General features: G+C 36.3%; 1 protein-coding gene across 3 annotated transcripts in view; it reads left to right on the top strand.

The window, feature by feature from the left end:
- The window catches only part of LOC121422773 (arf-GAP with dual PH domain-containing protein 1-like), a 102,588-nt gene extending 92,189 nt beyond the window's left edge, over nt 1–10,399 (top strand). For all 3 annotated transcript variants that reach the window (XM_041617957.1, XM_041617956.1, XM_041617958.1), the window contains exons 7-8: nt 4,070–4,204; nt 9,538–10,399. In XM_041617957.1, coding sequence (XP_041473891.1) covers nt 4,070–4,204; nt 9,538–9,789 — 387 coding nt within the window. In that variant the 3' untranslated portion in view covers nt 9,790–10,399. The remainder of the gene's footprint in view (nt 1–4,069; nt 4,205–9,537) is intronic.
- Nucleotides 10,400–12,133: the final 1,734 nt, after the last annotated feature.

Genomic DNA, 12,133 nt, shown 5'->3' with positions numbered 1-12,133 from the left:
CATAATTATGCTTCAAAAAGGTTGCGCAAGAAATCAGGTGAAAAATCAAAGAAAAACAAAAGGTTGAAAAACAAAGAAATACATAAGAAATTCATAAAACAATTAAATACATAAAAAATTGATTTCCAAACCAAAGTTTTTTTCAATTGTGATTGTTAAGAATGCTACAAAGGGTATTTTTACCAAAAATTAGCATTCTAGGAGCTTTATTTAGTGAATTAGAGAAAAAAGTATGATTTATGCATAAATTAGCATAATTCATATAAAATAAAATCTCATTATTTTGGAAAATTTTACCATACAACCTTGTAAATTACATCGCACACTACCAGCGTGCAAATTTTTGCGGCATTCGCGTGATCGGCGGCCAAATCGCGATATTTCTGGTCATTTTCACAAGTGGGCGAGACACATCACTTATGCCTTATTTCTCTTTTCTCTCACCCGAAGTCCTGGTCATCAATAATCTTTCTCTCATTTTAACAATGCCAAGTCTTTCACTTATGCCAAAATTGAGTTGATCATGATCGTTATCATCATGCCACCATTCCATCATAAATTAGAATTATGATCAATCCATTGGTTTATTTAAATTTTCATTTCATTCGTGACCGCACATGCACAAAAAGGATACAGCACCCATCACTAATCACTCAAATATTCCCAGCAATTTTCTTCCATTCACAATCAATTCACAGATCATTTTCAAAATAAATCAAGAGGGATACATCCCTTTAATCTGTTCCACCCAAAGAATGAGATAACTTTTGCACCGGGTGCATAATTTTAAGGATATTCTCTAACAAATTTTTAACACAGTTTTACTATGAAATTGGTCATGATATTAACATCTGTAAAAGTTTCAAACTTTTTACTTATCAATCAAGGTGGTCTCTTCTTCAAAAGATGTGATTTGCCCTTGGAAAATGTTGTAGAAAGAAAATTTAAAGAAAATAAAGTCTAGTAACATAACAAAACTATTTTGAGACAGAAATGAACTTCAACCTGTCTAATTCCTGACCTTACAAAATAATTTGTTTAGTAATTATAGCTGAAAACTGAAGAGAAAATATGAAAATGATTCATTCTAGTTTTGATAGGCTGATCCAGATTGATTGCTTTTTCCCGCCCCTACATGCGGCTCCCAAAAATAAATACATAAAAAGAGACAGACGGAAAGACTCTAAGAGAAAAGTGAGGGAGTGGAAAATATAGAAAAAAAAATCAGGAGTAAGAAACGCAAATGAAATGAATGAAAGGGTATGCAGGCGCATAGACAGGAGGTGGTTGCCAAAAAAAGTCCCCCAAAAAATGGGGGAGGATAATTTTTTTTCGCTCTTCTGGTCTGAGATGGTAAACACTACTGCCATTTCCCGAGTCTCCATATACTATTATTTCTTTTCAGCCAGCAATTTTTGTCAAGTATCCGCTTTAAGGGGCAGGCATAAAATTTGTGCCTTGCAAAACGCAAAATTATGTAGCATGATCCGTTGTCATGACTATTGTCGTAATTTCAATAGATTAAAAGACTGTTTGCCCGATGGGAATCTTTTTTGTTGTAAGTGTGCATAACTACCATCCCAACTTCGTTTGTGCAATTATTCAAAGATTTCTTTCATCATGATCGAGTAGCAATTAGCAAATAAAATCACAAATTATCTGACTAAACAAATTCTAATGATTTCCAGCATAACATCCTAATCATATAAAAATATAAAATAAATGATTAAATGATAACAAACGAAGATGATTGCTATATCTTGCGGTAATGAACCATGTACAGAATGCTGGAGACGCGTTTTTCCTTAATCATGTTTATTCAGTGCGTCCCACAAAAAACGAAACCTAGGTTTACCGATGATTTATCATAATTTAATCACAAATACAATAGACAAATTACCTGTCATTGTAAAGCTTAGAATCTTTTCTTTCAGATGGTATAATATATGAGACTTCTCATCCATGCATAAGTGAGTAAACACATTTTGAAGAAAAGATAGCAAAAAGTCATTTGGCGGGGTTTATCAAAATTTCAAAGAGAAAATCATGTGCCTTTAATTTGATAGCTACATGTAAATCGCAGAAAATGGCGGTTTCTCACCTAAGCAATCGCACGGTTTACAAAAGACTTTATGCATGGCTAATCACCAATAAAACTGAGTGTCGAGTTAGTCTGAAAGCTATTCAGTAAAACCTCTTCATTTTATGAAATTATTGGAATTCAAGCCTTATTTCAATAAATAGAACTTTGTTAATTCTTGACCGTTTTCTGTAATTGAGGTATCAAATTAAAGAACAGATATTAAACCTTTAAAAATGTGATTTTCTTTTTGAAAGTTTGTTTTTGACGTTAGGTGTAAAGAGACTAAATCGAGAGAAAAGAAACGTTAGAAAGACGAAACGAAATTAAAAAGGAATCATGTACGATGTATATTTACAACGAAGCATATACATGTACATGTAATGTAATAGCACAGCAAAAAAAGTAAACACAACTTGGACAAGAATCTTTTTAAGGATACCGTAGACCTTAGAAGTTTGTGTGTTTGTGAGCAATAACTTCAATTCAGTACCTCATGATCAAAATTGAGTGTGCGAAGAGAGAAGTATGTGTTGGAGTAAATGGGAGATAACGATGTGGGATGTACACAAAATTCAACAGAAATCAGGTCAAATATGTGGAATGTGATTATGTTAAAACACTAGTCGAAATTTGCTTGTTTGTTATGTTAAAACAGTGGTCCAGTACATTTTTGTCTCGCCCACCAGAGGTGAAGGCGAGACTTACGGATCCAAATGTCGTCCGTCGTCCGTCCGTCACAAACTTGTAGTGACACATAACTCCACAACCGTAAGTCGCTTTTCAACCAAACTTGGATGGTAGATGGACTTGGGGGACCTGCATGTTATGCTGCAGTTTGAGGTCACCTGGTAAGGTCAAAGGTCATTTTCAGGTCAACGTTAAAGTTTACATGCAAGACTCTCTTATGACACCTACCTCCGCAACCGTAAGTCACTTTTCAACCAAACTTGGATGGTAGATGGACTTGGGGGACCTGCATGTTATGCTGCAGTTTGAGGTCACCTGGTAAGGTCAAAGGTCATTTTCAGGTCAACGTTAAAGTTTACATGCAAGACTCTCTTATGACACCTACCTCCGCAACCGTAAGTCACTTTTCAACCAAACTTGGATGGTAGATGGACTTGGGGGACCTTCATGTTATGCTGCAGTCTGAGGTCACATGGTGAGGTCAAATGTCATTTTCAGGTCAATGTTAAAGTTTACATGCAAGACTCTTATGACACCTAACTCCACAACCGTAAGTTACTTTTCAACAAACTTGGGTGGTAGATGTATTTGGGCGACCTGCATGTTATGCTGCAGTCGGAGGTCACATGGTAAGGTCAAATGTCATTTTCAGGTCAACATTAAAGTTTACGTGCTAGGCTCTTATGACAAGTGTTATTCCATCCCAGTCATTTCACAATGAAGTTTCAATATAATTCTCTTGCATGCCCTCGGAAATGATATTTCTGGTTATTTTCATAAGTGGGCGAGACACAAAATTGCTTTTGCCTTGTATTTATGGCACTTGGCGGCTTAAAACCAAACTCTAATTTCAATTTCATTTTATTTGTATTTTTTTGTTTGTCCCATTGAAGACACCGTTAAAAAAAATGGCATCAAAATCCAAATGATTTCGTAAGCGCACGCGACCCGACTGATTAGTATGAGCCGTAGATTTTGGAGTTCAGAAAACAATTTCATGTATTATAAACATAATCTATCATACAACTTAATTAATTTTGTGAAAATTCACTGAAAATTGTATTTTATAAGAGAAAAGATCCATTGTGATTGATCTTCATGCTGAGCTTGAGTGGTTGAAATGACGTCATACACATGAACGTCGACTATGATATAGGAGACGGGCCGTGGGGGGGGGGGCTGACCATACAAAAAATCCCAATCAATTGGTCATTTCTATGTTTTGTATGATAGATGACATCCCACATACTGTTAAATGTTTAATTTTTTCATTGTTGAATATTTGTTGTCTTCTACCAGCTGGCCCAACAGTTAACCAGAGACTTCTTAAAGGAAGGATGGCTAAGCAAGACTGGTCCAAAAGGAAATGAAGCATACAAACGTCGATGGTTCTCATTAGATGGCAGATTATTGAGTTATTATCAAGATCCTTTGGTGAGTTACATATACAGTGCGTATCAAAAAAAGGTAATCCAAATTTAGAGAGTTCATATTCAAAGCTGACTTAATTTGATAATTTTAATTTACATGAAAGAGTAACTTCTCAGCTTTTGATTGATACCGTACTTTCACCACTGATGCCACGAATGACCAAATAATTTGATCTGTAAGACAACAGGTAGGGCCTACATATTCCATTTTTTGCAGGTTTTGGTAAAATGGGTGACATAAATACCTGATGGTTTGCAGACTCAAGTTCATTAAAAGTGATTTTTTTTACAATGACAAATCAAGTCATTTCTTGAAATGATGATTAGAAGGTTAAATTCTCACTCTTACCTATCATGCACCCACACCTTCAACATGTCCTCCTCCCCTTTGCACACAAAGCCTGCAGCGACGGACCATTTCCTGGAAAGCTCGTCTCACCATAGCCGGGTCATTTCGCAAAGCATCCACTTCATGTCGAATTCGGCCCTGCAAATCGTCAAGATCTTGGGGAGGAGTTGCAAACACCTTGTTTTTTAAATGTCCCCAAAGGAAATAATCACAGGGCGTGAGATCAGGCGATCTTGGAGGCCATTCTACCTCATGGTTTAGGGCAACGACTCGATCTCCAAAGAGTTCTCTGAGTCGATCTCGGACAGCGATGAGACGATGTGCAGGGGCACCGTCTTGGATCCACCAGAGCTGTCTGAAAACTCCTCGAACTTGTCTCTCAAAATGTTCCTCTAATCGTGGCAAGACGTCCTCATTGATCATCTGCAAGTACATATGACCAGTAACATTTCTTCGAAAGAAAAAAGGTCCAATCACTTGCCCACTGCCAGACAGTCCAACCCAGACTGTCCATTTTGACCACTCATGTTAACTTCATAATCCTAATGTTCGCCCAGATTGTTTTGTTTTCTGGAAGCACTCTTTCTGGGAAACGTTCCCTGAAAGCTTCTCGAGTCCTCTGCAAACTATGTGTTTGGTGAAATGTGGTCACCAGGAAGATTCGCTCTTCAACTGTAAGTTGAACCATTTTTCCAAGGATAGTTGTGTAGTACAAGACCAGAAGTAACCCACATAAGCTACTACAGACTATCAGTCTGAAACATGAGGAAAGCAACCCTTTCATTTGTGTATTCACTACTATCAAATCCTACAAAATGCTATTCAAAGTAGCCATGTTCAAAGACAAAGAATTCAGCTAGCCCAGGCCTTCGTAAAAGTATTTAACTCAGCCCTTGCCCTTTCATCTAGCTTACAAAAACTTGCAAAGAGTTGAATTTGTACCTGTTGTCTTCAGCATTGATTCATTCGGTCAAGCATAATATCAGTGGTACAAATAGGGTATCAATGAAAAGCTGGGAAGTCCCTCTTTCATATTTAGGTGAATTAAAATAGTGAAATTACATAAGCTTTGAATTTAAACCCTCTACAGTTGGATTACCTTTTTTTTTGATACGCACTGTATATTGAGACTGCCAGAGGCGCCAATTTGTTTTTATATTTGTATGACTGGAAGAGCCTCATTTGTGACTCGGTGCCTCGGAATCATAGGTTTCTTTAAAATATCATTTTTACGCAAAGATATTTTTTGACATATTGGAAGCTTTGAATATTCCTGTCCACTCCCCAAATTTGGAGCCAACATATTAAGTCTAAGTACCTCAAAATACTTTTTTATATCACCCCTTCTGAATCGCATCGTCAGAAGTTTTTTTTTAATGACATTTCTCGCACAGCTAGCTTTATGCGCATGTCTATTTTGTCTCTTCGGGATGAGAGAGATTTACTTTTTGGTCTTTCAGCCATCAGCTCCTTTTAACTTTCTACTGTCTATGCCATATCTGTAGTGATCTAGCATAACAGGTAGTTTTTATGCAGACGAAGTCTGAATTAAAGCAGACCTGCCAACCAGTATGTTTTAGGTGTATGTAGTGCCGGTACGTTTTTTTTACAAAATCGTAATTTATTGAGAAAAATTATCTTTATATGTTTCTATTTATAAAACGTACACAAATATGGTTATTAGATCAATTTCAGGTAACTTGTTTTTTTTCCAATCATTTTGTTAAAACCAGGGTGAAGATATACACATTTTTCAATGTTTTTTTTTCATCTGCAAGAGCAGTGCGCATTTTAGCTTGCATGCAGCTTGAGCGCTGCGATGAGCGAGTGCGACAAGCATTTTATTATGAAATACACTCTTTGGGGGAATTTTTTTTTTATCGCAGAATACAGTTTTTTTTCCCAGAGGTTGGCAGGTCTGTTAAAGGGATCCGGGCCGAAAATATTTGTATCTAAATAAATAGAGTAAAATTCACAGAGCAAAATGCTGAAAATTTCATCAAAATCTGATAACAAATAACTAAGTTATTGAACTTTAAAGCTTATCAATATTTTGTGAAAACAGTTATATGCACATCGTCAAGATTATTCATCAGGTGGGCTGATGATGTCACATCCCCACTTTCCTTTTTTGTCTCGCCCACCAGAGGTGAAGGCGAGTCGTATGGATCCAAATGTCGTCCGTCGTCACAAACCTTATGACACATAACTCCACAACCGTAAGTCGCTTTTAAACCAAACTTGGATGGTAGATGGACTTAGGGGACCTGCATGTTATGCTGCAGTCGGAGGTCACATGGTAAGGTCGAAGGTCATTTTCAGGTCAACTTTACAATTTATATGCAAAACTCTCTCTTATGACACCTAACTCTGCAACCATAAGTCACTTTTCAACCAAATTTGGATGGTAGATGGACTTGGGGGACCTGCATGATATGCTGCAGTTGGAGGTCACATGGAAAGGTCAAAGGTCAGTTTCAGGTCAACGTTAAAGTTTACATGTAAGACTCTCTTATGACACCTAACTCCGCAACCATAAGTCACTTTTCAACCAAACTTGGATGGTAGATGGACTTGGGGGACCTGCATGATATGCTGCAGTCGGAGGTCACATGGTAAGGTGAAAGGTCATTTTCAGGTCAACATTAAAGTTTACGTGCAAGGCTCTTATGACAAGTGTTATTCCATCCCAGTCATTTCACAATGAAGTTTTAATACAATTATGTTGCGTGCCCTCACAAATCACGATATTTCTGATTATTTTCATAAGTGGGCGAGACACAAAATCGCTTTTGCCTTGTCTCATGTCATTACATGAAATCATAAATGTTTCATTATTTCATACATGTGTAAATGATGTGTCTCCATTATGATGAACTATGTTGCGACAATAAATGAATAAATGCACTTAAACAGCTGTCAATCTAATTGTTTTGGATCTTGGTAGAAAAATTTTGAATAAACCTAATTTCATAGAATAAAATACAAAAGAACAAGTGGGGATATGACATCATCAGCTCACCTAATGAATATTCATAAAGACATGCCTAGAACTGTTTCACCGGAATAATGCAAATCTTTAAAATTCAATAACTTTGTTATTTGTCATCTGATTTTGATCAAGTTTTCAGCATTTTGCTTTGTGAATTTTACTCTATTCATTGAGATATACATATCTCCAACCTGGACCATCCCTTTAAGCTTTGCCCCTGTCCGTCCTCCCCCCCCCCCACTTGGTTTCCGCGCAACAACTTGAAAATTATTTAATGGATTTTGAAAATTTTTGGTGTGTAGGTACATGTAGATAACACCAAAATACAGGCTATGTTCGAATTCAGAGTCCGCAGGTCAAAGGTCACAGCTCATTAAACATGCGAGTTGGTTTCCGTGCAATAACTTGAAATATATTCAATGAATTTTTTTTTTAATTTGGTTGATGGGTAGGCAGATGACACCAAAATACAGGCTAAGTCTGAATTTGGAGCTCGCAGGTCAAAGGTCTCGGCTCATTAAATATGCGAGTTGCAACAAATTGAAAAATATTTAATGGATTTTAAAAATTTTTGGTGTGTAGGTAGATGACAAAATACAGGCGAAGCTCCAATTCGGAGTCCAAAGGTTGAAGGTCACAACTCATTAAATATGCGAATTGGTTTCCGCATGACAACTTATGAAATATTCAACAGATTTTTAAAAAAATTTGGGTGTGTAGGTAGATGACACCAAAATACAGGCTAAGTTTGAATTTGGAGTATGCAGGTCAAAGGTCACAGCTCATTATATATGCGAGTTGGCTCGGAGGTCTAATTTTGTTCATTATATATATGCATATTGGTTTCTGCACGATATCAAGTTCAGTCATATTGAATGAATTTCGGATCGCATTAAGCGGGTGCATCTGTGTCCTTTGGACACGTCCAATTTCTAGTATGTAATTATTGATAGAGATCAGAAAAGTGATACCTTTATACCCTGCCAAAGTTTGAATGGGGAATATAGGAATCAGCGGGCGGTCTCTTTGAAATCTTGTGGTTCAAACTACTTCCTCAATTTGTAACCAATTCATATGAAATTTGGCAAACACATTGGTCTCGAGGTAAAGATATGCAATGTACATTTTGTTGCCATGGTAACATGTTTTTGGTGAAAATTAGGTGAACATCTTTCATTCAAATTACTTCATCAGTTTTCCACCAATCCTCATGAAAATTTCCCTTCTACATTAGTCATGAGGTAAAGATAACGTGTCAGAAGTCATTTGCAATGGTGGCAGCATTACCACAATATGCGGATTGAACTATTTCTTCATTTTGTGACCTGTGCTCAAGATGTGCAAGACTTATTTTGGCATTTGTTAGGTATTGTGTTGCCATGGTAACTGTTTATCATGGCCCAATATCCAGGAAAACTGCTTGTAAATCAAACTACTTTCCCAGATTTTATCCAGTGCTCATGAAATTTTGCAAAAATATTTATCTTGGGATAAAGACTTGCAAGATTAATTTTCTAAATGTTTTAGAAACTGCATTTTCCTGGTAATGCCAAAGGGTGGGGGTATTAATCACCTTCAGTGATATTTCTAGTTATTTATGAGACAATTGGCTGTTTTTGAATGTGTCCCTCTCACATTCCCCTATCCATCAACCATGTCTTGGTTTTTCTTGGCAGCTCACAAGATTATAATGTTGTGTGTTAAAGAATGCATGCACAAAAGAGTAAAAATGTGGCTGTATGATTAATCCTAATCTAGTATAACTGGTAAATGATAAATTCAGATGTTCTTTTTCTGTTATATGAGAAGCCTTTTTCCAAAAAAAATTGCCACATCGCTGAAAAAAATCAGGTTTTAGTTGTGAAATATTACAATTTTCTCCTACTTTTCTTGGAAAATATCATATCAATTTCCTTCATATAAAATTTTGATGCTGGATGATAAAGTGCGAGTGGCATCCATTGTGGTGATGTGGATTTTTTGTTCTATCACACAGGATGCATTCCCTAAAGGTGAGGTGGTGCTAGGTACAAGAACAGATGGGTTTACTGTAAGGGAAGGAGTACCACCAGGTCGTCTGGATCAACTGTATAGTTTCACCCTGGTGACACCCACGCGCCAGTACTACCTGAGCGCAGACCTGCAGGAGGAAAGAAGGCAGTGGATGGAAGTCCTCATGAAAGTTATTGACACTCCCCAATCAAGACAAGATAAAATGCTAATGAGCCTTGTCAACAAGGAGAAGTAGAAAATTGAAACAAAGCTTGACACCACAACTCATTTACAAACACATGTTGTTGTCTTGTACAGTTTTATTTTACCATTGAATTCTTTAAACCTTTTCTATTATTCAGAAAAAACAAAGATTTGCTTTATTTATGTATCAAATGTTGTCCATATAGCAGTATAATGCAATCTGTATTTTTAGGTCATTATTTTAGAGGTAAATGTGGTAATTTTGCATGAAAATATGGTTTTCTCATAATTTACCCATCTTAACATCCACTTCCGTACAAGAATTGAAATAAGACTCGAGTAAACTTGACTTCATGCTCAGCAATCAAAAGGTTGTTTATCAAAACATGCTCACCATATTATTGCATCACTAATCGCAAATATTTTAGCCTCATCATATATGGCATCTCTTCATCTATGGCACTTATCTGTTGGCATGTGAATGAATAATTGTAAATACATTGCATACAATTTATCATATTATGGAATTCTGGGTGATTATGATTAACGAATTGATAGTGAGAGCAACCTCCACATGGTATAGCATACAATGTGAATCAAATTCTGACATCTATTGGGAAGAACTGTCATTAATGTAAAAAAAAAGACCTCCCAGATACTGCCCCCCCCACGCTTCCCATCATAATATTTTTCGTTCCACACAACTTTCTTAACATAGTGAGGTCATTTTGTGTGTGGGGGTTCTTAATTATTATAAATCGGTTGTGAAAGGTCTTGATTTGATGTTCTTCGTCTATTTTCATTCAAAACCAAAATGTAATGTGCTGACTGACACTGTCATGCATTTAGCCATAATTATTTAGCCCACATTTAGCCTATCACAATGATCAATTAGTTAAATGATCGATAGAATATTAGTGAAAATTAGAAGATAATGAATCAAAAACTATCAAAATTGTATATAATGAAAAAAAAATGATTAAAATAAAGGTATCAAAGAATACTAGTATTTAACTTATAGTTTTATGATGTCACTAACTGCTTGTCCCTAGGTCTATTTGTTTGATAAGCATTTTTGTCTCACCTGCATAGCAGAGTGAGACTATAGGCGCCGCTTTTCCGACTGCGGCGGCGGTGGCGTCAACATCAAATCTTAACCTAAGGTTAAGTTTTTGAAATGACATCATAACTTAGAAAGTATATGGACCTAGTTCATGAAACTTGGCCATAAGGTCAATCAAGTATTACTGAACATCCTATTAGAGTTTCATGTCACATGACCAAGGTCAAAGGTCATTTAGGGTCAATGAACTTTGGCCGAATTGGGGGTATCTGTTGAATTATCATCATAACTTAGCAAGTTTATTGATCTGACTTTGGAAACTTGGACATAAGAGTAATCAAGTATCACTGAATATCCTGTGCAAGTTTCAGGTCACATGATCAAGGTCAAAGGTCATGTGAGGTCAATGAACTTTGGCCACATTGGGGGTATTTGTTGAATTACCATCCTATCTCTGTAAGTGTATTGGTCTAGTTCATAAAACGTGGAAATAAGAGTAACCAAGTATCACTGAACATCTTGTGCGAGTAATAGTAGTTTTCAAAGTCAGCACTGCTGCTATCTTGAATCGCATGATGCAGGTGAGACGGCCAGAGGCATTCCACTTGTTAAAAATTTTCATACTTATGAAACTACATATTATTTGTGTGCACTTTTCTTAAAAATCTAGATCTTTTTTTTTTCAAAAATAAAAATAATTTCATTCATTGATGATTTTCACCACACTTCCGATTTTCCCTTTCTTTTCTTACAATAAAGGACATGACGTTCAATCCAAATCCCAATTAGGATTCATAAGTAAAGTAGAACTGAACATGTATGAAGAAAATTAGTTATTGCAAATCTTTTAGCTTTGTTGAACTAAAGAACTGGGAATCTTGGTTTTATTCACAGGATGCACTGTTTAAGAATAGTTGCAGGTCACTTGGTCAAGGTCAAAGATGTATTGTAAAGCATCTACTAAAGCTAATACCTCGGTCACATTTGCTTTATGGCGTCCGTACGGCGAGTCGAAAACAGCTGTTTTATTAATTTTTATTCAAACCACCTATATGTAGCTGGTACAAAATAAGGTTAAAACGGCTGTTTTCGACTCCCGTATGGCCGCCGTAGAGCAAATGTGACCGAGGTAGGTTAACCCTTTGCACAAATTTTCCTTCTGTATATTTTAAGTGGGATTCATGCTCTTTCTTTTCATTCCTCCAAATTGTGCATAGAGAAATTAGCAGGGATTTAGGAAAGATGAAATCAAATAATATATGTGCACAGAAGGTGTTAATGTAACTTTGGTTTAATTAAAATATAAATCATGAGTTGCTGAGAGAAAGAAAAA

This window comes from Lytechinus variegatus, chromosome 10, assembly GCF_018143015.1.
Source record: "Lytechinus variegatus isolate NC3 chromosome 10, Lvar_3.0, whole genome shotgun sequence".
Lineage (NCBI taxonomy): Eukaryota > Metazoa > Echinodermata > Echinoidea > Temnopleuroida > Toxopneustidae > Lytechinus > Lytechinus variegatus.
This window is presented reverse-complemented; position numbering and strand designations above follow the sequence as displayed.